The sequence below is a fragment of the Lampris incognitus genome, chromosome 4 (assembly GCF_029633865.1).
Source record: "Lampris incognitus isolate fLamInc1 chromosome 4, fLamInc1.hap2, whole genome shotgun sequence".
Classification (NCBI taxonomy): Eukaryota; Metazoa; Chordata; class Actinopteri; order Lampriformes; family Lampridae; genus Lampris; species Lampris incognitus.
Window position 1 is genome coordinate 57,359,519 of NC_079214.1, and position 23,099 is coordinate 57,382,617.

The 23,099-nt window shown below is 43.3% G+C and overlaps 1 protein-coding gene across 1 annotated transcript in view; it reads left to right on the plus strand.

Annotated features, from left to right (window-relative positions):
- The window catches only part of LOC130112084 (CUB and sushi domain-containing protein 1-like), a 729,421-nt gene that overhangs the window by 681,608 nt on the left and 24,714 nt on the right, over positions 1 to 23,099 (plus strand). Inside the window, exons 61-63 of the mRNA XM_056279382.1 lie at positions 4,281 to 4,457; positions 5,448 to 5,633; positions 22,919 to 23,092. Of these exons, the coding sequence (XP_056135357.1) occupies positions 4,281 to 4,457; positions 5,448 to 5,633; positions 22,919 to 23,092 (537 nt within the window). The remainder of the gene's footprint in view (positions 1 to 4,280; positions 4,458 to 5,447; positions 5,634 to 22,918; positions 23,093 to 23,099) is intronic.

Consider the following 23,099-nt stretch of genomic DNA (forward strand, 5'->3'; position numbering starts at 1 on the left):
GATGGCAGTGGCTGGGACCGTATATTGCTTTAGTAGCATCAAAGAAGCCTCTGTCAAAATTCTGGGAATCTCAAGGGTCTTCTTTGTCCACTACTGGTTCTTCAGTTCCCTGACCTGGCATTGGATGGCTGACTTTGCTCTTGCATGGGCAGCGCATTTATTTTGGCAGTTGATGTCATTCTGCCAGATGGTAAAGGCTTGCATCTTGATGTTGATTAACCATTGGATTTCCAGGTCATTCTCATCAAACCCATCTTGGTGGTTCTTCATCTAATGTCCAAGAGTGGTTTTACAGATGCCAGTGATTGCAGTCAGGGCTCGAAATTAACGATGTCCCGGGGACCATAAAAAATCCTACTGGGACACAAATATATTTTGTTTGGGACGATTCCGGGATAGTGAAAAAAAATGTCAAAGTAAACTTCGAAATAGGTGTTATTTGCAAAGTCATTTATTATGAGTATCTAGACGTTACTTTGTCGTTTGAATAATTTAATAAAAAGGTGTGAACGGCGAAACTACAGAAGGCTTACGTTCTTGCGGCACCTCACGATGGGGCAGTCAATCGCCTGTTCGTGCAAATCATAGAATGCATTCTACGTCATCCACTCTGCCAGTGGCTGCTGCTTGACTCGCGCCAATGCAACATTCATAGAGTCAGAGCGATAGACCATCATCAACGACAGTTAAAAGAAGAAGAAGAAAGAAATGCTGAGGTGGTTGAATAAACAGCCCCCTGATGCAAGCCCCAATACTGCCGACTCCCGAAACGACTGCCGACTCCCGAAACTAATATTCATATGTTCAATAAAAGAATAAGTATTTTAAACTTATATCGTGGACCAGAGTCCATGGTGTGATGATTAAGTGACAAAAAAGGATCAAATTATATTTATTCTGCATAATTGGGGGGGGCGACGACAAGAATTAAAATTTGGGACACTGTTGGTTATATCCGGGACAATACAAAGTAGAATTCGGGACAGTTGTGGGACACTGAGGAAAAAAGTTAATTTCGGGCCCTGATTGCAGTCCTGAGCATATCCCAGTGGCTTTCATATCATCTGGATACTACTTGGGCATTGGTGTACGGAGCATGGCCTGGAACTGTTGACGAGAGGAGGTAGCAGTAAGTTTTTCGAGGTTGAGCTTTAGGTGGCTCTGCTTTTTCTGCGCCCTTTTTTTCCTGTGAAGTTGGATGGACAGGGTAGAGCGGATAAGGCGGTGGTCAGTCCAGCAGTCATCTGCACTGATTATCACTCTGGTGGCTAGTACCTCGCGTCGGTCTCTTTGACAGATGATAATGTAGTCAATGAGGTGCCAAGTGTTAGAACGAGGATGCCTCCAGCTTGTGTTAAATTTGTTCTTCTGGCGGAAGAGTATGTTGGGAATGATTAGGCTGTGTTCTGAGCATGTTGTTAACAGAACAAGATCGGTGATGAGTCTGCATCTTGACAACTGTCTGCTACACAGAAATAACTGACTGCAGAATGATTTAATTTACCAATCAGAATCGAGTTTTCAGTGTAACCATGTAATAAGCAAGTCAAGTCAGTTTTATTTGCATAGCCCATTATCACAAATTACGAATTTGCCTCAGTGGATTTCACAGCAATATAATATCCTGTCTTTAGACCCTTGCATCGGATGTGAAACAACTCCCTAAAAAAAGGGGGGGGATGCTATATTGCCTCCACTTTACACCGGGCAGTTCTTTATGCATCATGCATTAAAATTCCTTAATGCACACCATGGAGTAGACTGTCCCACTTATACCATGGTCACTCACCAAAGAATTGAAATAAAAACATTCACTTATTTTATGTTGAATGTTTTTGTTCTGTTTTTTATGTTGAAAATTTTGGATTCAGAATTAAAAAAATTTTGAGGCAATATTTAGCCACTAAGCTAATTTTGAATGTTCAGTGTGCTTGCTGCTGATGAAGCATGTTGCTATAATTACATTGCAAAACTGGCCATTGCATGAATTTAGAGCAGTGATTGAACTTGAGCTGAACTACCTGTGCATTGTATGGTTTTAATGCACCAACCAATCAGAAGCAAGTATTTTTCGTGACAGTGGTATAAATAGGAAATAAACGCTCAAATACAATTTGCAAGTTCTATTCTGGTACTCATCGTAGGTAAAACGTTACCTGTAGTTAAATTGTTTCATTGTAAAATGCTACATACCAGTTTTAGACAGATTTTGCTGTTCGTAATTCATTGAAAAATATTTCAAACACCTAAATGATTAAATTCTCAAAACACTGGAAGTTACAATCCCGGACACCCATTTATTGACATATATGTGGTGATACTGGTAAATACATTCCTGCTCCAAATCTCAGAAATCCATTCAAATGAAACGGTTTCACCAATGGCGTTGTGTTAGCACCTTTCCTACCACCAACCAAACATGGCTGAACCAGGGTTTTAGCGACTGATGTTGTATAATCTGTCAGTAGAGGTCTTCTACAAGCACATGCACACATTGTTGCAGTCCTTAAATAACCTCTGACTCATCGGTTTCTCTAACAAATCCCATCTGATTTTATGAAAGCCATATACGCCCACCAAAGACCTATAAAACACCCGCATGCCTCAGTAGATCAGTCTGTCAGAGCATATGATGGAGGATATATTATTCAGCGAGCCAGTCAACGGGCAGCACACAATTATTTCCTCTTTTCAGGAGATCTGTATTTTGTTAAACAGCTTTTATTCTGATAACTAAGACATGTTTTAGAACATATTATAAGTAAATATTAGATAATATGATAACACATAGATAATGGATATTTTAGTCTGCTAGCTGCTACTGACCCCCTCAAATCTAGCTGATTACTGTATGCACCATAGCTCGCTAGCTAAAATCGTTATGTACAGATTGTCTTATCAGTTTCTGCTGTCAAATCCAATTTCGATTTGCCCATATTTTTTCTTTGCTGTCTTCCAAAAGAAAGAGCATGGGGCAGCAAGGCATGCTGCTGAATCTGCAGAGGTGGGGGTGGCGCTGCCTGGAATGGCTAAATGAGTCCTAGCAATTCAAAGGGTGCACAACGAACAGACCAGCGGCCAACCTCATGCCGTTAATTATGACACCTCTTGATACACTTTGAAAATATCAAGATCGATCAGCTACGCTGGAAAACATGTCTCTAAGCCCTGAACCGAGTCTGTCGCTCTCACTAAAATGATGGATATGCCCCAAGTGACTGTCTAGGTGTATTAAATCTTGCTGTGTGTCGTTGGTATGGTAGTGGTGGGATGGGGGTTGGGGGGGTTGCATATGTGCAAGTGTATGCATTTGTATGCCTACATTTTATATATACATCAATCAGTGTTTTGCTAAGTAGTGTAAGACAGCACTTACTGGTATGTGCTACGGTATTGCGTATGTGTGTGTTTGTGTGTGCACGCATGCATGAGTAAATGTTATTTATGTACTTCTACAGTTGTTTCTACTTACGTTAATTGTGTTGTGGGTTGTTCCAGAAATAGAAAAAATTATGACTAAGCAACACAGACCCTTGCAGAGAATTACACACACATGCACACACAAATGCACATATGGCCATAAAAACATTTACACAAGCATATGCCGATGCACTTGCACTCACACACACACAAGTGCCCCATCCTCCAAAGTGTGTTATGTTCTCCCCTCCTTTCATACACACACAGAAATTCCATCTGTAGGTGTTTGATTGTTAATGCCTATCAACTGTCATGATCCTATTAGCAAAAGCGGTTGATTGCTAAAGCCTGTCCAGCCTGTTAAATTAATGTGCTGTGTCAGCACCTGAAGATCGATGGATCACTTTTTCAGCCAGAGACAAGATCAGCCATGTAGCGCCACAAGCTTTCTTCATGACCATAGTTAAATAACTGGCAGTTTATTTTGGCCATGTCACATCTATTTAGCTCTGAAGTGCTTATATTTGCTGCCAATTTGTGCTAATTCTGCAGAAAAGAGCGTCATCTATCCCTGGACAGGTTCGAGGGCTTAGTGCCTTGCTCAAGGGTACTTTGGATGTAGACCTCATGCAAGACACCTTTCAGTCTCTAACTCACACCTCCATTCCAGCTCTAGATAATCAATCAGCCTCTCTGCCATGAAGCCATATTTTGTGCTATCTCTATCTGAGTCATGTGGTAATCCTATTATTACACCCCCCAGCAAGACGGTTTTGAGTGACAGCACCACATTATTATTCACATTATGGTAATCATCATGGTTAATCATTCATAGTTGCTTTATGTTTTTTTTTCTCCAGCTGTATCGTGTGGTAACCCTGGAACACCAGCCCATGGTAGAATAGTCTTCAGTGATGGCATCACATTCGGCAGCTCCGTGGCTTATGCATGCTGGGAAGGGTTCAAAACATCAGGCCTGACAACCAGACACTGTACAACTAATGGGACATGGACAGGGCAACCCCCTGACTGCACTGGTAAAGTTTTAGTTTTATAATGATTACTGTTTTTTTCTTTACTATGATACTATGATTATACAGTAGTATTAGTAGTGGTATTAGTTTTTGCAGTAATAGTGGTTGTTCTATATGTAGCAGCAGTAGTGTTGTTGTTGGTAGTAGCTGCACATATATATTTGTTACATTAGGCTCCGGCATTCCGTGACCCCGATTGGGATAAGCGGCTTGGATAATGGATGGATGGATAGCTGCAGTTGTAGCAACAGCACAGTTGTAGTAACAACTAATGGTAATATTAGTTTATGTCAGGAAATTCAGAAAGAGGTGAATGAGGAGATTTTGGGAGACGTATAGAAAATGTTTTTAAGGTACGTAACAGAGGATGTTTAGGTGGAGGTAGAGGAGGAGTTTGGAGGGGGCAGGGGGGAGAGGTTCAATAGAATTATATGACAATGTTTAAGAAGGGAAAGTGCACAGAAATAGGTTTTGGCCAGATTCTGCTAAAGTGATGGGTTTTCAGCCTATATTTGAAGATAGAGAGTGGCTGCATTTCTGTCTTTCTGAGGTGGAAGGATCCCTCCACTGATGTGTTATTACAATGTACAAAAATGTAGCCCAAATGGTTTTAAACAACAAATATATGAGTCAGAGAAGCAAGGAAGTACCAAATAATGCACATTTTGGCTGGAGGTGATGTGTTTTAGTTGGTGTGGGTGTTGTGAATGTGAATTGAAAGGCATTTAAAATTGGAACCATTTCCCATTCTCTTCCACAAAGAGTTTTTTTGTTGTTTGTTGTTTAACATCATAGCCTAAAGCTGTACATTAAAGGTTTTATCAGTTCAGTTTCAATTTAGGTTCAACAAAATATACTTTGTGAGTTTTAAGCATTCACTGTGTGGGGTGTTCAATCCATCCCTTGAAATAGTTCAAGTGCTTAAGAGGTTAGGTTTGACAGCCACATATCATGTCACTTGTCCTCCCCTGTCCAATCCCGTCCCCCTTTCAGTGACCAGTTGTGGTGACCCAGGGCCAATAGCCAAAGGGATCTATTTAGGGAGAGAGTTCACCTTCAACCACACAGTGACTTACCATTGTAACCCGGGTAATTTCATGGAGCCCTCTGGACAAGGAACCAATGTTCTGCGATGCACCAAGGATGGGACCTGGAATCAGACCAAACCCAGTTGTAAAGGTAAGAACCAGAATGCCGATTAAATAGGTAACTGAAATATGAATGTTTACATCCAGTAAGACAGGGTCTTTTTAAAATGTAATGACAAAATCTGTAACTGAACTCAGTCGTTGCAATATTTAAACAGAGTCCTTCCAATACAATGTTTAAAGGATCTGGTTGATTTATGATAAAGTTAAATACAATACATAAAAAAAGAAATTTGGCAGTTAGATAAGAATTGGGCAGTAAAAATGACAGAATGAAATAGAACTAGAAAATGAGACTCATGACATAAATACCCAGTGGGACTCCTTCAAACAGCTCATGTTGAGTCAGCAACCACTCAACCAAAGTCTTGGGCTTTAAACAGAGGAACCAGAAAGATTGGATAACACCTCAAAAATGGCAAAAGATCTCTGAGCAGAAACACCTAAAAGCCAAGATGACGAGTGCAAAATCATTAAGACTCCATAGCCGGATCCAAAAAGCCTCCAGCAACAAAAACAAGGAGGTAAAAAGAAGTGCCAGAAGGGAGAAAGAAGCTCGTGGACAGACTAGTGAAAAGCAGAAAATTCCTCAACAATGAGAAATCTAAGTACCCTTTATAAGATCACCAAGCTCCTGAGTGGAAACAATACCAAGCCCTCAGCTCCTGTGCTGGATAAATCTGCCAGGAAAATAACAACAGAACACCAGGAAGCAGCACACTGGGTTGAGCCCTTCCAAGATGTGGTTAATTGGCCAGACCCTGGTGAACCAGCTAACCCCCCCCCCACACACACACACACACACACACACACACACACACACACACACACACACAGTTGATGTCCTGAACATCGATGTTGGTGCTCCAACCGCAGAGGAGGAAATGAAGTCCATCAGAGCCAGGAACACTGGCAAAGCCGCAGGTGTCGACTCCATCCATGCTGAGATGCTAAAGGTTGACCTTTTAACATCTACAATGGCCCTGGCTATCCTATTTAGGAACATATGGAATGGAGAAAATATTCCCTGTGATTGGACCAAGGGCCTAATTGTCAAGATCCCCAAGAAAGGAAAACTTCAGAAATTTGACACCTGGCATGGGATCATGCTTCTTTCTATCCCCAGCAAAGTCTTCTGAAGAGTTATCCTGGACAGAATTAACAGTGCCATTGACAACAAATGTAAAGAACAGGCTAGATTCCAGAAGGGCAGAGATTGCATTGATCAAATATTTGTGCTTCAAAACATCATAGTGCAATGCACTGAGTGGAATGTTTCTTTGTTTGTCAATTTCATCGACTTCAGGAAGGCATTTGACAGTATTCACCGTGAAACCCTGAGGAAGATTCTGCAGTCCTATGGAATGCCTCACAAGATAGTCTCACTAATGGGGAAGTTTTATGACCACTTTGAATTCAGTGTCATACTCAGCAATACAATCTCCGAATGGTTCCCTGTAAAATCTGGAGTACACCAGGGCGGCATTCTTTCCTCCATTCTCTTCCTGACTGTCATTGATTTAATTATGCGAAAAAAACAACTGCTGACAAGCATAGAGGTATCCAGTGGACCCTCTCCAGCCAGCTTGAAGATATTGACTTTGCTGATGATCATGCTGTCCTTCCCACAAATGTAAACCATTTGCAAGAAAAAACTGATTTTGACTCACCAAGTATGCTCAACAAACAGGCCTCATCATCAACACCACCAAAACCCAAGTGATGCCCATAGGCAACAACACACATACACGCATCACTATAAATAATGAGCCACTTGAAGTCGTTGATGACTTTGTTCACCTGGGAAGTCTGATTAGTCAGGACAGTGGAGGCAAAAAAGATATCCAGTGCAGACTTGGGAAGGCTCGCAGCACCTACGCAAGACTCCATAACATCTGGACGTCCAACACTTTCAAGCCTCAAAACCAAGATCCGCTTGTATAACACCCTGGTCAAGCTGATTCTATTATATAGGGCTGGCTGAGTGCTGGCAACATGATCTAAGTCAGCTCATTCCACAATGACTGTCTACAAAAGATCTGCCGTATATTCTGGCTCAATAAGACATCAAATAAGGAACTCTATGTAAAGACTAGCTGTCGAAACGTGATCTCAGAAATTAAACACCATTGTCTAAGATGGCTTGGACGCATCCTACGAATGCTCCTAGAGTGGATCCCCAAAGTGGACCTCAGATGGACACCACCAGGAAAAAGGAATGGAGGCAGACCAAAGATCACCTGGCAAAGAACAGTAGAGGCTGAACTGCTGGAAAAGGGTCTCTCATGGGACGAGGCACATCTAGTTGCTAAAGACCATGATACATGGAGGAACACTATCGATGCCTTATGCCCCATAGGGGGTGAAGAGCATAAATAAGGAAGTAAGTGATATTTTGGTTATGGACTACATTTATTTAAAAAAAAAAAAGACATGCATGGGAGGGTTAATACTCCTGTCTGTGCCCCTGATCAAGGCATGGCAAGACGAACTGGAGTTGGTCCCTGGGCGCTGCACGGCGGCTGCCCACTGCTCCTAACTACATAGCTAAGGTGCCCCCCCATGGGGATTAATAAAGTATGTCAAAATCAATATATGCAACATAATACACATGCTGTGTATATGCATGCAATGCATATTCTGGTATATTCTGAATAAGATACTAGTATCATTTTTTGTTGAGTCATAATCAAATAAAGTACATTTTGATTAATGCATGGAGTATTCACAAAAATTATTTTACTTAAAAGTTTGGACTTTGACAGATAGCACTCATCTCTGTTATTATTGACAAAGTTGGCATTTATTTAGAGAAATTAATGAAACAAAAATTTGAGACTAACCTGAAACTGTCCTCATGCTGAATATTTTGACCAAAAATGATATTGTGATGAATGTAGGCAACCGCAAACGTTAAAATGTTTTTCAAAACAAAATGCACGTGATTGTGGTGTGGGTTTTACTGAACAAGTCTGCAACCACTTGAAGAAATGAAAATGTTCATGCTATGATGCTAAAAGGTAGCATAAATTGGCATATTTTAATGTAATTCTGTATGTACTGAAGCCCTAGTCAGGCTTTAGTATGTGCAGAATTCAGTTGCCTGGGTACTCACCCACGCCAAGCCCTGGCAACACATCACTCCCACCCTTGTCAACCTTCACTGGCTCCTGATCAAATCCCACATCTCTTATAAAATCCTCCTCCCCACCTATATATCCCTCCATGCCCATACACCCCAGTACCTATCAGACCTCCTCAACCCCTACATTCAATCCCAGAATCTGTGGTCCACAGACACGGGCTTGCTTTCCATCCCCCACAACAGCCTGCAGACTTTTGGTGATAGAGCCATTAGTGTGGCAGCCCCCACCCTTTGGAACTCTTCCAGCAGAGATCTGCAATGCTGCTTCTTTGGGCAACTTCCCCCTTCCCCCTTTTTCTCCCCAGTTGTATCTGGCCAATTACCCTACTCTTCCGTTTCTCCCACTAAACTTTGTGTCCAGATGAACTGATTCAACTTTCAAGGATTTATTTGCTTGGATTATTGAGCATACTTCAAGACAGGTTATTCTTTTTTTCCTTTTTTTTTTTGTTGTTGTTGTTTTTTGTTTTTGTTTTTGTTTTTTTGCCGTTCTTGTACTTTAATAAAGCAGTCCAAGTCCAAACAAATCCAAATCCAAATTCTCGGGGATCATCAAAAAGCACAAGCAAGGGTCAAAACAGCAGGGAGAGCAAAACGGGAATCTGTACAAACAATCCAAGTCGAAAGACAAAGCAGGGTCAAAAAAAGCAAGGCAAACGGGTCAAAAAACAGAAACAGAGTAGCAAGTATAAACACCAAAGAAAGTAGCCTGGGAACCAGGTGAATCTGCGAGCTCATGTTTTACATTTGCTCTGGTAGATCTACTACTACTACTACTTTGGGCTGGTCCCGTTAGGGGTCGCCACAGCGGATTATCCATCTCCATTTCTTCCTGTCTTCTGCATCTTCCTCTGTTACACCAGCCACCTGCATATCTTGCCTCACCACATCCATAAACTTCCTCTTTGGCCTTCCTCTTTTCCTCTTCCCTAGCAGCTCCATCTTCAGCATCCTTCTCCCAATATACCCAGCATCTCTCCTCCACACGTCCAAACCTTCTCAATCTTGCCTCTCTTGTTTTGTCTCCAAACCATCCAACTTGAGCGGTCCCTCTAATATAATCGTTCCTAATCCTGTCCTTCTTTATCACTCCCAGTGAAAATCTTAGCATCTTCAACTCTGCCACCTCCAGCTCCGCCTCCTGTCTTTTCGTCAGTGCCACTGTCTCCAAACCATATAACATAGCTGGTCTCACAACCATCTTGTAAACCTTCCCTTTAACTCTTGCTGGTACCCTTCTGTCGCAAATCACTTGACACTCTTCTCCACCCACTCCACCCTGCCTGCACTCTCTTCTTCACCTCTCTTCTGCACTCCCCATTATTTTGGACAGCTGACCCCAAGTATTTAAACTCATATGCCTTCGTCACCTCCACTCCTTGCATCCTGACCATTCCACTGTCCTCCCTCTCATTCACACATAGATATTCTGTCTTGCTCCTACTGACTTTCATTCCTCTTCTCTCCAGTGCATACCTCCACCTCTCCAGGCTCTGCTCAACCTGGACCCTACTCTCGCTACAGATCACAATGTCATCCGTGAACATTATCGTCCATGGAGACTCCTGCCTATCTTGTCCGTCAACCTGTCCATCACCATTGCAAACAAGAAAGGGCTCAGACCCAATCCTTGATGTAATCTCACCTCCACCTTGAACCCATCTGTCGTTCCAACCGCACACCTCACCATTGTCACACTTCCCTTATACATATCCTGCACCACTCTTACATACTTCTCTGCAACTCCCGACTTCCTTATACAATACCACACCTCCTCTCTCGGCACCCTGTCATATACTTTCTCTAAATCTACAAAGACACAATGCAACTCTTTCTGGCCTTCTCTATACTTCTCAGTCAACATTCTCAAAGCAAACATCGCATCTGTTGTGTTCTTTCATGGCATGAAACCATTCTGCTGATCGCTAATCGTCACCTCTCCTCTTAACCAAGCTTCTATTATTCTTTCCCATATCTTCATGCTGTGGCTGATCAACTTTATACCTCTGTAGTTGCTACAGTTCTGCACATCGCCCTTGTTCTTGAAAATCGGTACCAGTATGCTTCTTCTCCACTCCTCAGGCATCCTCTCACTTTCCAAAATTGTGTTAAACAATCTAGTTAAAAACCCCACTGCCATCTCTCCTAAACATCTCCATGCCTCCACAGGTATGTCATCAGGACCAACTGCCTTTCCACTCTTCATCCTCTTCATAGCTGCCCTCACTTCCTCCTTGCTAATCCATTGCACTTCCTGATTCACTATCCCTACATCATCCAACCTTCTCTCGCTCTCATTTTCTTCATTCATCAGCCCCTCAAAGTACTCCTTCCACCTTCTCAGCATACTCTCCTCGCTTGTCAGCACATTTCCATCTCTATCCTTGATCACCCTAACTTGCTGCACATCCTTCGCAGCTCGGTCCCTCTGTCTAGCCAATTGGGACAAGTCCTTTTCTCCTTCCTTAGTGTCTAACCTGTCATACAACTCACCATACGCCTTTTCCTTTGCCTTTTCCACCCCTCTCTTTGCTTTACGCTGCATCTCCTTGTACTCCTGTCTACTTTCTTCATCTCTCTGACTATCCCACTTCTTCTTTGCCAACCTCTTCCTCTGTATAATTTCTGGTACTTCCTCATTCCATCACCAAGTCTCCTCGTCTTCCTTCCTCTACACACCAAGTGCCTTCCTAGCTGTCTCCCTCACTATTTCTGCGGTGGTTGCCCAGCCATCCGGCAACTCTTCACTACCACACATTGCCTGTCTTAACTCCTGCCTGAACGCCACACAACAGTCTTCCTTCTTCAACTTCCACCATTTGATCTTCGGCTCTGCCTTCATTCATTTCCTCTTCTTGGTCTCCAAAGTCGTCCTACAGACCACCATCTGATGCTGCCTAGCTACGTTCTCCCCTGTCACCACCTTGCAGTCTCCGATCCCTTTTAGATCACGCCTTCTACATAAGTTATAGTTCATAAGATATAGTGTACATTTGCTCTCCTAGATACTGGCATATAATCTGAATTTACGAATTTGTCTGTTTCCCAGGCTACAATGAAACCATTCAGTAGAGCAAACTCAATATCTCAGAAACAAGTGTCTGAACTGCAGTCCTTACAGCCCCTGCAAGTGTAGTAACAACTCAGGTTAATCAGGGATTGGGCGTGGCTGGAGCCTGGAGGTAGGTCTTTTTTCCTCCTTTTTTCTGTTTTATAACACAATAAACATGAAGTGGCTCAGTTACACTGGATGATATATACATGGGAGGTGTTAGTCACAGAATGGTACACTTTCATTCACATTCACTTTCATGTTTCACAATTGCATTAACTAGTTTCAGTTGTCAGACTCTTCATTGGTCAAGTATGTATCCCATTTACTCCAATACTCTTCTTCTTTTACTTTCTCTAATCTTAAACTGAATGTCATACATTCCAAACAGTATATGCTGTTTACCATATCTATCCATTGGTTAAGGGTGGGAGACTCTTTAAGAAGGGAGCGTCTTGTAATTGACTCTGCATAACTGTAGTCCACTGACTTCGGTTTTCTACTGCAGCGGTCATACAAGTTTGCTGCCATGTGCTATTGACAATGCCATATTTTTCGCGATGCCTGCAAGATTTACCATGGATAAATGCCAACGACATGCACAGAATTGTCGACAAACATTCACCTGCACCTACCAGCAAACAGGTGAAAAGTTTCAAGTTGTGCAAATCAAGGTACGTCCATAATTCCATCTGTCCGTCCAGTCGCCCATCCTCATAATTGTGGATGTAACTTGATAATGTACAACTTGAAACTTTTTCACGCGTTTGCTGGTAGGTACAGGTGAAAGTTTGTCGACAATTCTGTGCATGTCTTTGACATTTATCCATGGTAAATCTTGAAGGCATCACAAAAATATGCCATTGTCAATAGCACACGCCGACAAACAGGAAACTGGTGTGACCGCTGCAGTAGAAACCGGAAGTCAGTGGACTACAGTTATGCACAGAGCTGATTGCCTTCTTGCTTGTGTAGCAAACCCAGGCATACAAGTTTGGATTCTTCCAGAAACATTATTTGGTTTAATCTGACATTCTGCATGTGTGTGCACCAGGGCAAACTCGCACACAAATGACCTTAGCTTCACCTCACATAAAAGTGCCAAACTGACATTAAACAGACCGGGAACTCACCTGAGAAATCATGTTTTTCACATGGTTATCAGATTTATAGCAGGACACGTAGGACCACATAATGACCTTTCCAGGTCATCATCACCGTTGACCACAGGAAGAAGATTTAATCTCATCTCCACACCAGACAGAAACTGTAACCTCACTATGGTGGACACAGGACAATCACTTGAATTGGTCAATTCAAGTGATTGTCCTGGTCAATTCAAGTGCCATTCTCTCGCTCTCTCGCCCCCCCCCCCCATCTCTTATGTATGTTATAATCACGACTTACTTTTGAACATCACAGGAAAGAACAAGCTTTATTGGAGGCCTTCTTGATCCTCCAATCTTTTTCACACACACACACACACACATACATACCTCCAAACCCCCTCCTTGGAGACGTTGTCAACGTTGTCAAATGCTGGTATTCTTATCTGAGGTCATAAATTCTTCAGCATTCCTGGAAAGAGTTCAGTGTAACTTTCTCAAGTTCTGTACATGTCTGAGTTAATATGAATTAACTGTTTAACCATCTAGTAATCCAGTTGGTATTACTCAGCAATATTACTCACTTTTCATGAAGAATAGTTCAGCTCCCATATCTGTGCCATACGAAATGACTGAGTTATTGAAATTCTGGTTATAATGTATTGTTTGCCGGGTGACACGGCCATCTAGTGACCGTTTTTGGTAGGACAAGCGTCTGAATTATTGACATAGCTGAATGACCATTATTGTATTGATTTTATTTGAAATTAATCATTTAATACATTATATAGTCATGATTTTAATACTAGTGTCTTGTTGAATTAGAATGTACTCCACTTCTTAGCCACAACTTAGAGATTTAAGCTTTTGACTTTATTCTGTATTCACTTGCCACATTATGCAATTTCTAAGTGTTTGCCCATAGATTTACATGATGTGTCAATGTTGACGACAGAAATGAGTGAGTATCTAGGCTAATTAAAAGTGTGTAGCCCTCAAATATAATCTCTAGATAGGGCATTAATAAGATTATTCTTCATCATTTGAAGGCAAAACAGTCTTCCTGCTCGAACAAAGCAACATGTGCATTCCTTCAATGGCCCGCGAAAGTGTCCTCTTTTGTTTGAAGCCCACCTCCAAACTATGAAAGTAGTCCGACCATTTTTGATTTTTGATTTTTTTTTCTTTTTTCTTTTTCCTCTCTCTCTTTCTTTCTCCTTTTCTGAGCGCGACCAGGGCTATGCACCTGCTCTTCCTTTTAAGACTTTACCTTTTCACCACGTCCTGGCCCTCTTCACATTTGGGCTTGTATTTTCAGCTTCTGACGAGTTGAAAAGCTCATTAAGAAAGCACCATTCAAAGAGCGCAAGGAAGCCCAAAACATTGGTATAGCTGCTGCACGCCAGTTTGCCAGGTATATTTTTGTAACCTTTTATTTTAACGTCTCTATGCATGTTAAGTAATCCAGGTAAGAAAATTACAAAAAGTTGAATCAGTTCATCTGGACACAACGTTTATTGAGAGAGGAACATTTCATCACTCATCTGAGTGACCTCTTCAGTCTCAACTGACTGCAAATATCCCCAAAATATCCCCTGCAAATATCATATGCAATTTGCCGGGACCATTAACTAGAGTTACAATGGTCTCGCAATTGCCTTACAGTGGTACTATTCACTGAGGATTAGTGAATGGTTGTAATCACAGCATTGTAAGATGGTGACAGATGTACTCTTACCCCACCCCCACCCCTTGGTTCAGGGATAGTCGTTCCCTCTTCATATAGATGGCCTCTTGGCTCCCCGTTCAAACCAGCGTTCCTCCCTATCAAGGATGTGCACATCCTCATCCTTGAAAGAGTGGCCACTGGCCTGTAGATGGGTGTAGACTGTGGAGTCCTGGCCTGACGTGTTGGCTCTCTTGTGTTGTGCCGTCCTCTTGGCCAGCATCTGTTTGGCTTCCCCGATGTACAAGTCACAGTAATCCTCCTGGCACTTAACAGCGTACACTATATTGCTCTGTTTGTGTTAAGGGACCTGATCCTTGGGGTGCACCAATTTCTGACACAGCATGTTGTGGGTTTTGAAAGCAACTGAGACTTGATGTTTGGAAAATATGCATCTCAACTCTTCCGACACTCCTGCCACATACAGAATCGCCACTGGCTTACGCTTAGACATCTGTTATCCTTCTATCTTCGATTGGCTTGTGCACTGTTTAGGCATCTCCCTGGCTTTGACAAAAACCCAGTTATGATAACCATACTTAACCAGGGCCTGTTCAATGTGGGGTTTCTCCCCTTACCCGACCACTGTGTCGGTGGGGACATTGTCAGCTCAGTGGTACAGCATCCTGATGACTCCTAGTTTGTGCTCCAGTGGCTGATGAGAGTGAAACCTTAAGTACTGGTCAGTATATGTTGGTTTACGATAAACATCAACAATCAAATGTCCCCCATCACCAATTGCAGTTTCAGTCAAAGGAGGCTAACCTGTCATTTTTCACATCCTCCTTCGGGAACATCAAGTTCACTCGGGAGGTCCACAGAGTTAATGTGGTCAGTGAAATGTGGTACATCCTGAGATTTAATCTTAACCCAGGTGTCATCCACAAATCTGAACCAATGGCTAGGTGATGTCCCTGGATAGGACATCTGAGCCCTCTTTTCCACTTCCTCCATATACAAGTTGGCCACTTGTATATGGAGACTGGGGAACCCATAACACACCCATGCCCCTGCCTAGGAAGTAAGTGGACTGAAGACACAGCTTTAGGAGTAGATACACTTGGTCAGTGTTAAGGGTGACTGCCATGACTTGTACATTGGGGAAAAAAATGTGCGGGGGGGGGGTTCTATGAGTATATCTGTTGCCATTTTACAATACTGTGATTGCAACCATTCCCAAATCCTCTGTGAATAGTACGCATGGCCATTGAAACTCCAGTTAATACTCACGACAATTTGCATATGAAACCGATCAGTCGTTATGCCACTGTATTGTTTATAAGGGTGGGGATACCTGCAGTCAGTTGAGACTGAAGAGGTCACTTAGATGAGTGATGAAACGTCTCTCTGTCAATGAATGTTGTGTCCAGATGAAGTGATTTAACTGTCTGTGACTTTTATTATTTGTTGCTATTTTTCTGTTTTCGAAACTTTTTTTTATAACTTTTGTGGATCGGACCCCATCACCTATTAGTGAACACACCGAAACCCGAACACACGCCAGTTATATGTGTATTACTTCCGCATTGCCTCCACTAAACTGAGTCTCTCCAACATGGATCCATTTTCCGAGTTGAGCCTCTGAACCAACTCCTTCAAAGCAGTTGTCCTCCGGCTGTTACCACAGCAACCCGATGTCCTCTAGAAAAGCCTGACCATCAGCCATCCATCGCCGCAGAAACAACGGTTTTCCTCTAGCTGTCACCATGGCAACCTGAAGTCCATCAAGCATATTCCAATATGCCCCATGTTCTTCAGAAAGCCTGACTCAGACATCTACTACCGCAGAAACAAGTAGGAGCAAACCATTTCCCATGCACTCTGCCTATGAGAGTTGATACAAAAGAGCTATCCTAAAGTATTTCCTTTTTCCAACTTGCTTTAGTTTTGGTGATATGTACCATGTCCACAGTGGCCTCATGTTCCTTTTCTTAGCTGGAGCCCAGCATGGTCTTCATCCGCTTCAAGGTTTGTTTGTAGGTGTAGTTACATCTAAAAACATATTTCCTACATGAAACTGCTCTCAACAAGGTCTGTGGATTATCTTCAGTAACCGGGTCATGATTTCTGGAAAGTGACATTGCTGTTGAGTTTTCCAAATTTATTTTTTGGTGCTTTGAGCAACACAGGCCGAGTGCCATCCAGTTCCATTGTATTCGAGAGAAGGCAGATATCTCTACGGCCGATATTTCCAAAACTCGACAACTCACACCAAAATGATCTAGATGGCTAGATAGCGCTATGGGAAAGAGGAAAAACGTGTATTTTTGATTTAGGGAACTGTCCCTTTAAAGCCACCACATGAATTATGGTGTAGCTATTTGCGTTAATTAGCAGGTGTACCTAATAAAGTGGTCACTGAGTGTTTTGGTCAGGCTTACTCCATTTCCCCCCCCATAACAACACCAAAATACATTTGAATTTGATTTCTAGCTGGTGCACATACATAAAAAAAATCGCAAGTTAAATTTCATAGCCAAAATATCTATTCCTTCAAGTATTGGAATTTTAACAACACATTAGTGAGAGGTTGGAGTTGAACTCTTTCACAGACTGTTATGTTGGAGTTCATTTCTTGAGACCGTTCGTGTTGCAATTTCTCACAAACAGAAAAAGTAAAATGGAATGCGCTAAAATGAAATGAAGTAGTTGATACTTAAGAGTTTAGTCCATGAGAACCAACAACGGGTAAAAGGGGATGATTCCTGAGATCCTCCGTGCTGCTGCTTCCCACAAACAGAAAATCTCCTGCTGGCTCCTGCGGTTGCCGAGGCTTTGAACTGAGGTGAAGAAAAAACAGAAAGCAGGCAGAGAGGCCATTGAGAAAAAGAGGGAGAGCAAGAAAGATGGAAAAGATACTGAGGAAAAGGAACGGAGAGACGGAGAGAAAGTTGAGAGAAGAGAATCGTGGTGGAGGATGACGCAACTGTGGGGGTGTGAAAGAAGTTAGGGAGAGAGAGGACGCTAAAGAGAAAGACAAACATGCTGCAAGGATTTCTTTCCCCATCGCTCATCTCCTATCTCCTCTTCTACCTCACCTCTCTTTTCCTCTCTTAGTTTCCTCTTTTCCTCCGTTCTCTTGTTTCTGTTTACACATTTACAGAAGGGAATGCAGCATGTGTAATGTGTAGGCTGTGTGAGGAGCAGGACTACGTCACATGAGGTTTGAGATAGGAAAGGGACACTAGAAGCAAAGGAGGGGATAAGACAGGGAGAGCGGGGGCAGAAACAAAGGGCATGAGAGAAAAATAGAAATAGAGTAAAAGGTGAGATGAAATAAATTGTTAAATTTAAGAGTGGGGGAATAAAAATTTGAGTTTGGGAAGGAGAGAGCAAATGTAACATTGAAAAAAGGGAGAAATGGGGCATCTGGGTAGCGAAGAGGTCTATTCCGTTGCCTACCAACGCTGGTTCAAATCCTCATGTTACCTCCGGCTTGGTCGGGCTACAGACCCTACAGACACAATTGGCCGTGTCTGCAGGTGAGAAGCCAGATGTGAGTATGTATCCTGATAGCTGTACTAGCGCCTCCTCTGGTCGGTCAGGGCGCCTGTTCAGGGGGGGAGGGGGAACTGGGGGGGAATCCTCCCACGCACTACGTCCCCCTGGTGAAACTGCCCACTGTCAGGTGAAAAGAAGAGGCTGGCGACTCCACATGTATCGGAGGAGGCATGTGGTAGTCTGCGGCCCTCTCCGGATCGGCAGAGGGGGTGGAGCAGTGACCGGGACGGCTCGGAAGAGTGGGGTAATTGGGCTGATACAATTGGAGAGAAAAGGGGGGGAAATAGGGAAGAAACTGTTGGATGGAAACAAAGAGAATCAGATCAACACCTGACCTCATACCTGCATGAACACACACCAACACGAATTTTGAAGCCTATAAGTTAAGACCAAGTCTGTTGGCATGAAGTATTTGAAATGAGTTGAAGTGAGACATGCAGTCGTCTTGGCATTCTGCAGTTAACAGGAGTGTGCCATTTTGCCAGCTGGAACCTGATCCTGATCAAGTTGGCGGGGTTTTTTTGGGGGGGGGGAGCAGAAAGAACTCGTGTAATTTTTTATTTGGATTAGCACTAGCACTTGGCTGGCCAGCCGCTTCGCTTCCTGGAGTCCTCACAGAAACCACATCTCAACATGACTGATGACAGCAAGGACGAACTATGAGACGACGGGCAAGGCAAGATGTTGCTGTAAGAAGAGAGCTTCATATACTGTACAGATAGACCCTCATCTGACTCAACAGCAGCGTTAAAAGGAGACTCAATAGTTTCAGAGATGAGGGGTGGATTTCGCTAACATGCTGAGATGCACGTTATCCCACAGACATTTCAGTTGTGTCTCATGGAATGGGTGGATTATAATCGTAGCTGACATGTGACACTATCTTCGTCTCCAGTAAATGGAAGATATTTCACGACGCTGGAATTAAACCCTGTCAAACACAAAACCTTTTTTTTTTATCACAGTTGCTCTAAAGCGGTCCTTTAAGAAACGCACGGTTCCCGCATGACTCTCCAAGGACGTAGACGGCCAAAAACTAATGGGTTTAATGGAGCTCGCTGTAATCAGCGGCTGTTGCCTCGCAACCACGAACAAACAACTAAAAGCTGCGTTTTTAATGTCCAAAAAGACATTTTGGTTAATTGCACTTTCATGACAGAACCAAAAACAGAAGCGGGAATAGTTAGAGGAAAAATAGATACAGAAATAGATGCGGCAAGAGAGGAGAAAGAGAAGACAAACCCCGCCAAGATACTGTAGAGAAAAAGAAAGAGGGAGTGATGGAGCGACAGAGTGAAGGAGGGTGTCCATATGGTGTGTATAATTAGAATGATAGTTGGAGCCTTGCTTGGTTATTGCTGCACTCTGTCTACATGAATCTGTCTGTACACAAATATGTGTGTTATGTGCTTCTCTGTTACTATGTGTGTTTGTGTCTGTCTGTCTTTGTATGCTTATTCATGAATGTGTGTGTGTATGCCTCTCTGTCTCGTGCTTGTATATGTGTACAGTACATCATCTTAGCGGAGTGGATGGAGCATGAAACCATCTGTCTCCTGCTTAGATGAGAATTACACCGACTTTATTAGGTGTTTGAACACGTGCGGATGGTTATCATTCTCTAAGACAGGCACACAGGCGCAAGCGCCAAGGCGCGCACACAGGCCGGCGAACATGCAAACGCACGGGTGCGCGGATGTTTATCAGAATATTTTGATGCGACACAAACACATCCGCACAGATTTCTATCATGATGTCACAAAGCGGTAAATACGCACACACAAATGGGCACCTTTCCACGCTACACACGTACATGGAAGCAGTGGGCACACGTTTGGGGGTTCGTCAGTATGTGACGGAGCTGCTCACATTATCCACACACGAAGCATCGCTGACATCAGTATCTCACGGAGTCACTGTAACCTCATCATACACAGAACGCGGCGTCAACTCCTATCTTAGTGCGCTCGTTTCCCGGAGCAGAAACCATTCAGGAGTCAAGAATCAAGGTCGCTGGCGCTTTCAGATATTCGCAAACTGATGGAACCAGTGGCATCTCCTGATGTGGGCAATAAGCATCTGTAATTCATGTTATTATCGCCGCCAGGCGGTAGGTAGCCTGAAGGGGTTTATGCGTTTAGTCGCACAAGTGTGTGTGTTTGCATGTGTGTGTGTGTGTGTATTTGGGTGTGTGTGTGTGTGTGTGTGTGTGTGTCCAAGGCTAATTCGCAAACTACTGGACTTATCTGCCTAAAATTATATGTGCACGGTTATGAATGTGTGATAAAGGATCTCGCGTGGCAACCGTGTTAAAAACCTTCGAAAAACTTGTTCTCAATATCACCACTCCATCTCCTCATTCACTCTCTAGCTCGCTCGACCAACGCTGCTGTCCATCACTGCCCACTCTGCATCAGTCATGCGCATGAATGACTCACGTCTACGGTTGAGTCGGATCGGACAGCAAGTTTATTTTTTTCTTCTTTTTTAATTTATTTCTGATTTTTCCCTTTTTCTTCCAATTTAGTGGCCAATCGATCCCTATTCTAATTCAATCACCCACCCTCGTACTGCATGCATTCACCAACTGCATCTCTCCGGCCGGCAGTCTGGAAGGAGACGCCTCGCCACTTTTGTGACAAGGCGAATCCAGGCCGAACTACTGCTTTTTCCAACACACACAGAGACGCATTCATGTGACGAACACAAGCCGACTCTGCCCCCCTCCCGAAGACAGCATTGCCAATTATTGCTGCTTCGTCGAGTCTGGCCATAGTCGGATCTGACAAGACTGGGGCGCGAACCCCAGTTCCCAGTGGGCAACTGCATCGACACAAAGCTGATGCTTAGACCGCTACACCACCGCGGACCCAGCAACAGTTTTGAAACCAAAACATTATGTATTCGGGCATGAGTCTTGAAAGTAAACGAAAAATCAATCGTGTTTCACAAGCCAGCAAATCAGTCGCTGCTGATCTCAGCACAGGAGAACTGGAGGAACACTGGACGAACCAAAAATAATTCGCCTTATTCACCTCGCCGCCACGCAGAAGTGCTATTGTGTCCAATGTTAAAACTCCACTATAAAAATACAGTTTCAAGAGTAGCGTTAATCACAGTCACAGCTGGAAATCCTCTCAGTAGCTACAATAAGACATTTCTCATGGCTGAGCTATGTTTTCTTACCGTTGTATTATGAATGAAAGTCAATCAGCAGAGCAGCCATTCACCTCCATTCATTTTATATCATGAAAACTGCAACGGTTAAACTCATTTGAAGTCTTTTAATGAGGGCTTTGTAATTACGAAAGCCTGGGCTGTGTTATTTCATGTCAGACTTTGTCACTTTTGTGCGAAGGTCTGTCTAGGAGGCTGCACATCCACATACTGACAGGCAAAACATTTTTATTAGATTTTTTTTTTAGCTTGAGTGCTGCATATTAAAAAGAAAATCCATATTTCCCTTTCAGTTGACTTGGGTGCTGCACAGAAGTCTTATAATGGCAGGAAAACTGTTTTTTTTTCTGTCCATGTGTGTGTATTTCTCTTCACCAGTTAGGCAAAAGGAAAAAAAAGGGGGGGGGGGTTGTCACCAAGTTCCAACACCGGAGATGGGGGATACGTACGCCTGGCAGAGATCTGCTGTCCTCTAGTTAGCTGAGAGAAATGTGTTAGTTTAAAGTCACTTAAATGTTTCCTAGGAAATCAAAAGCTGTCATGTTCAACATAGCCGAGCGCTGCTTCAAGAAGCAAAAAGCCTGGTTACTGTGGTCGCCTGTTGGATTTGCTGGCCTTGATGTCACACCTCCCGTTTGCAGCCTTTTCATTGCAGCCATTTTCATCTGTGGTTTTTTTTTTTTTTTTTTTTGGAGAGTGGAGGTAACAGTTAACAGTTTCTTATATTGCACTGCACAGCAAGGTATTATTTTCAGTTCCAAGTAACTCAATGCTTTCAACTAAATTAGGCTTTGTGGGAGTAAACCGAGCTCTCTGATCAATGGTTGGCATTTTCCCCCACAGCCTCAAAAGCTGGTCAGTCCATCAGCAACCTGTCATGTCCTCTCTGTCCCGCGTGTTACTGACAACACTGAACGCTTACTATGTTTTGTTTCTGTCTTTAACAAAAATAGTGCCGGCATGGTGGCTCAGTGGTCAGCGCTGTTGCCTCACAGCAAGAAGGCCCTGGGTTCGAACCCCAGGCCGTCCCGGGTCCTTTCTGTGTGGGGTTTGCATGTTCTCCCCGTGTCTGCGTTGGTTTCTTCCGGGTGCTCCGGTTTCCCACCATCAAAAAGACATGCATGTTAGGGTTAATACCCCCGTCAGTGCCCCTGAGCAAGGCAGTGGAAAGAAGAACTGGAGTTGGTCCCCGGGTGCTGCAGCTGCCCACTGCTCCTATACAATAGGATGGGTTAAATGCAGAGAACACATTCACTGTAACCGAACAACTGTACAATGACAAAATAAAGTGGCTTTCTTTGTTTATTGGTTTGTTTTTTATTTTTTTACATTTTGGTCTCAAGTGTGTCAAAGCAGTTAAAGGTAAATATATTTCAGCTATCAGTAACAAGATATTGCACCTCACATGGGTTTTCAATAATCACACCACAGTACAGGCCCATCCAGTGATCTCACCGTCATTCGATTAATGCTGCAAGTTAGAAAAGCCCAGTCTCATTCCCGCTGTCATGGTATTTTATGGAGATGACGCCTGACGTGTGTGTGTGTGTGTGCGTGCGTGCGTGCGTGCGTGCGTGCGTGCGTGCGTGTGTGCGTGTGTTCATTCTAGCGATTCAGTGTGGGCCGCCCCCCCAGGTGCTCCATGGGAAGGTGGAGGGAACAGACCAGTCGTGGGGTTCAAGTGTAAGCTACAGTTGCTTCCATGGCTACCAGTTGTCCACTCCTGCTGTGGTCACCTGTGAGGGAAACGGCACATGGAGAGGAGACATACCGCAGTGTCTACGTACGTT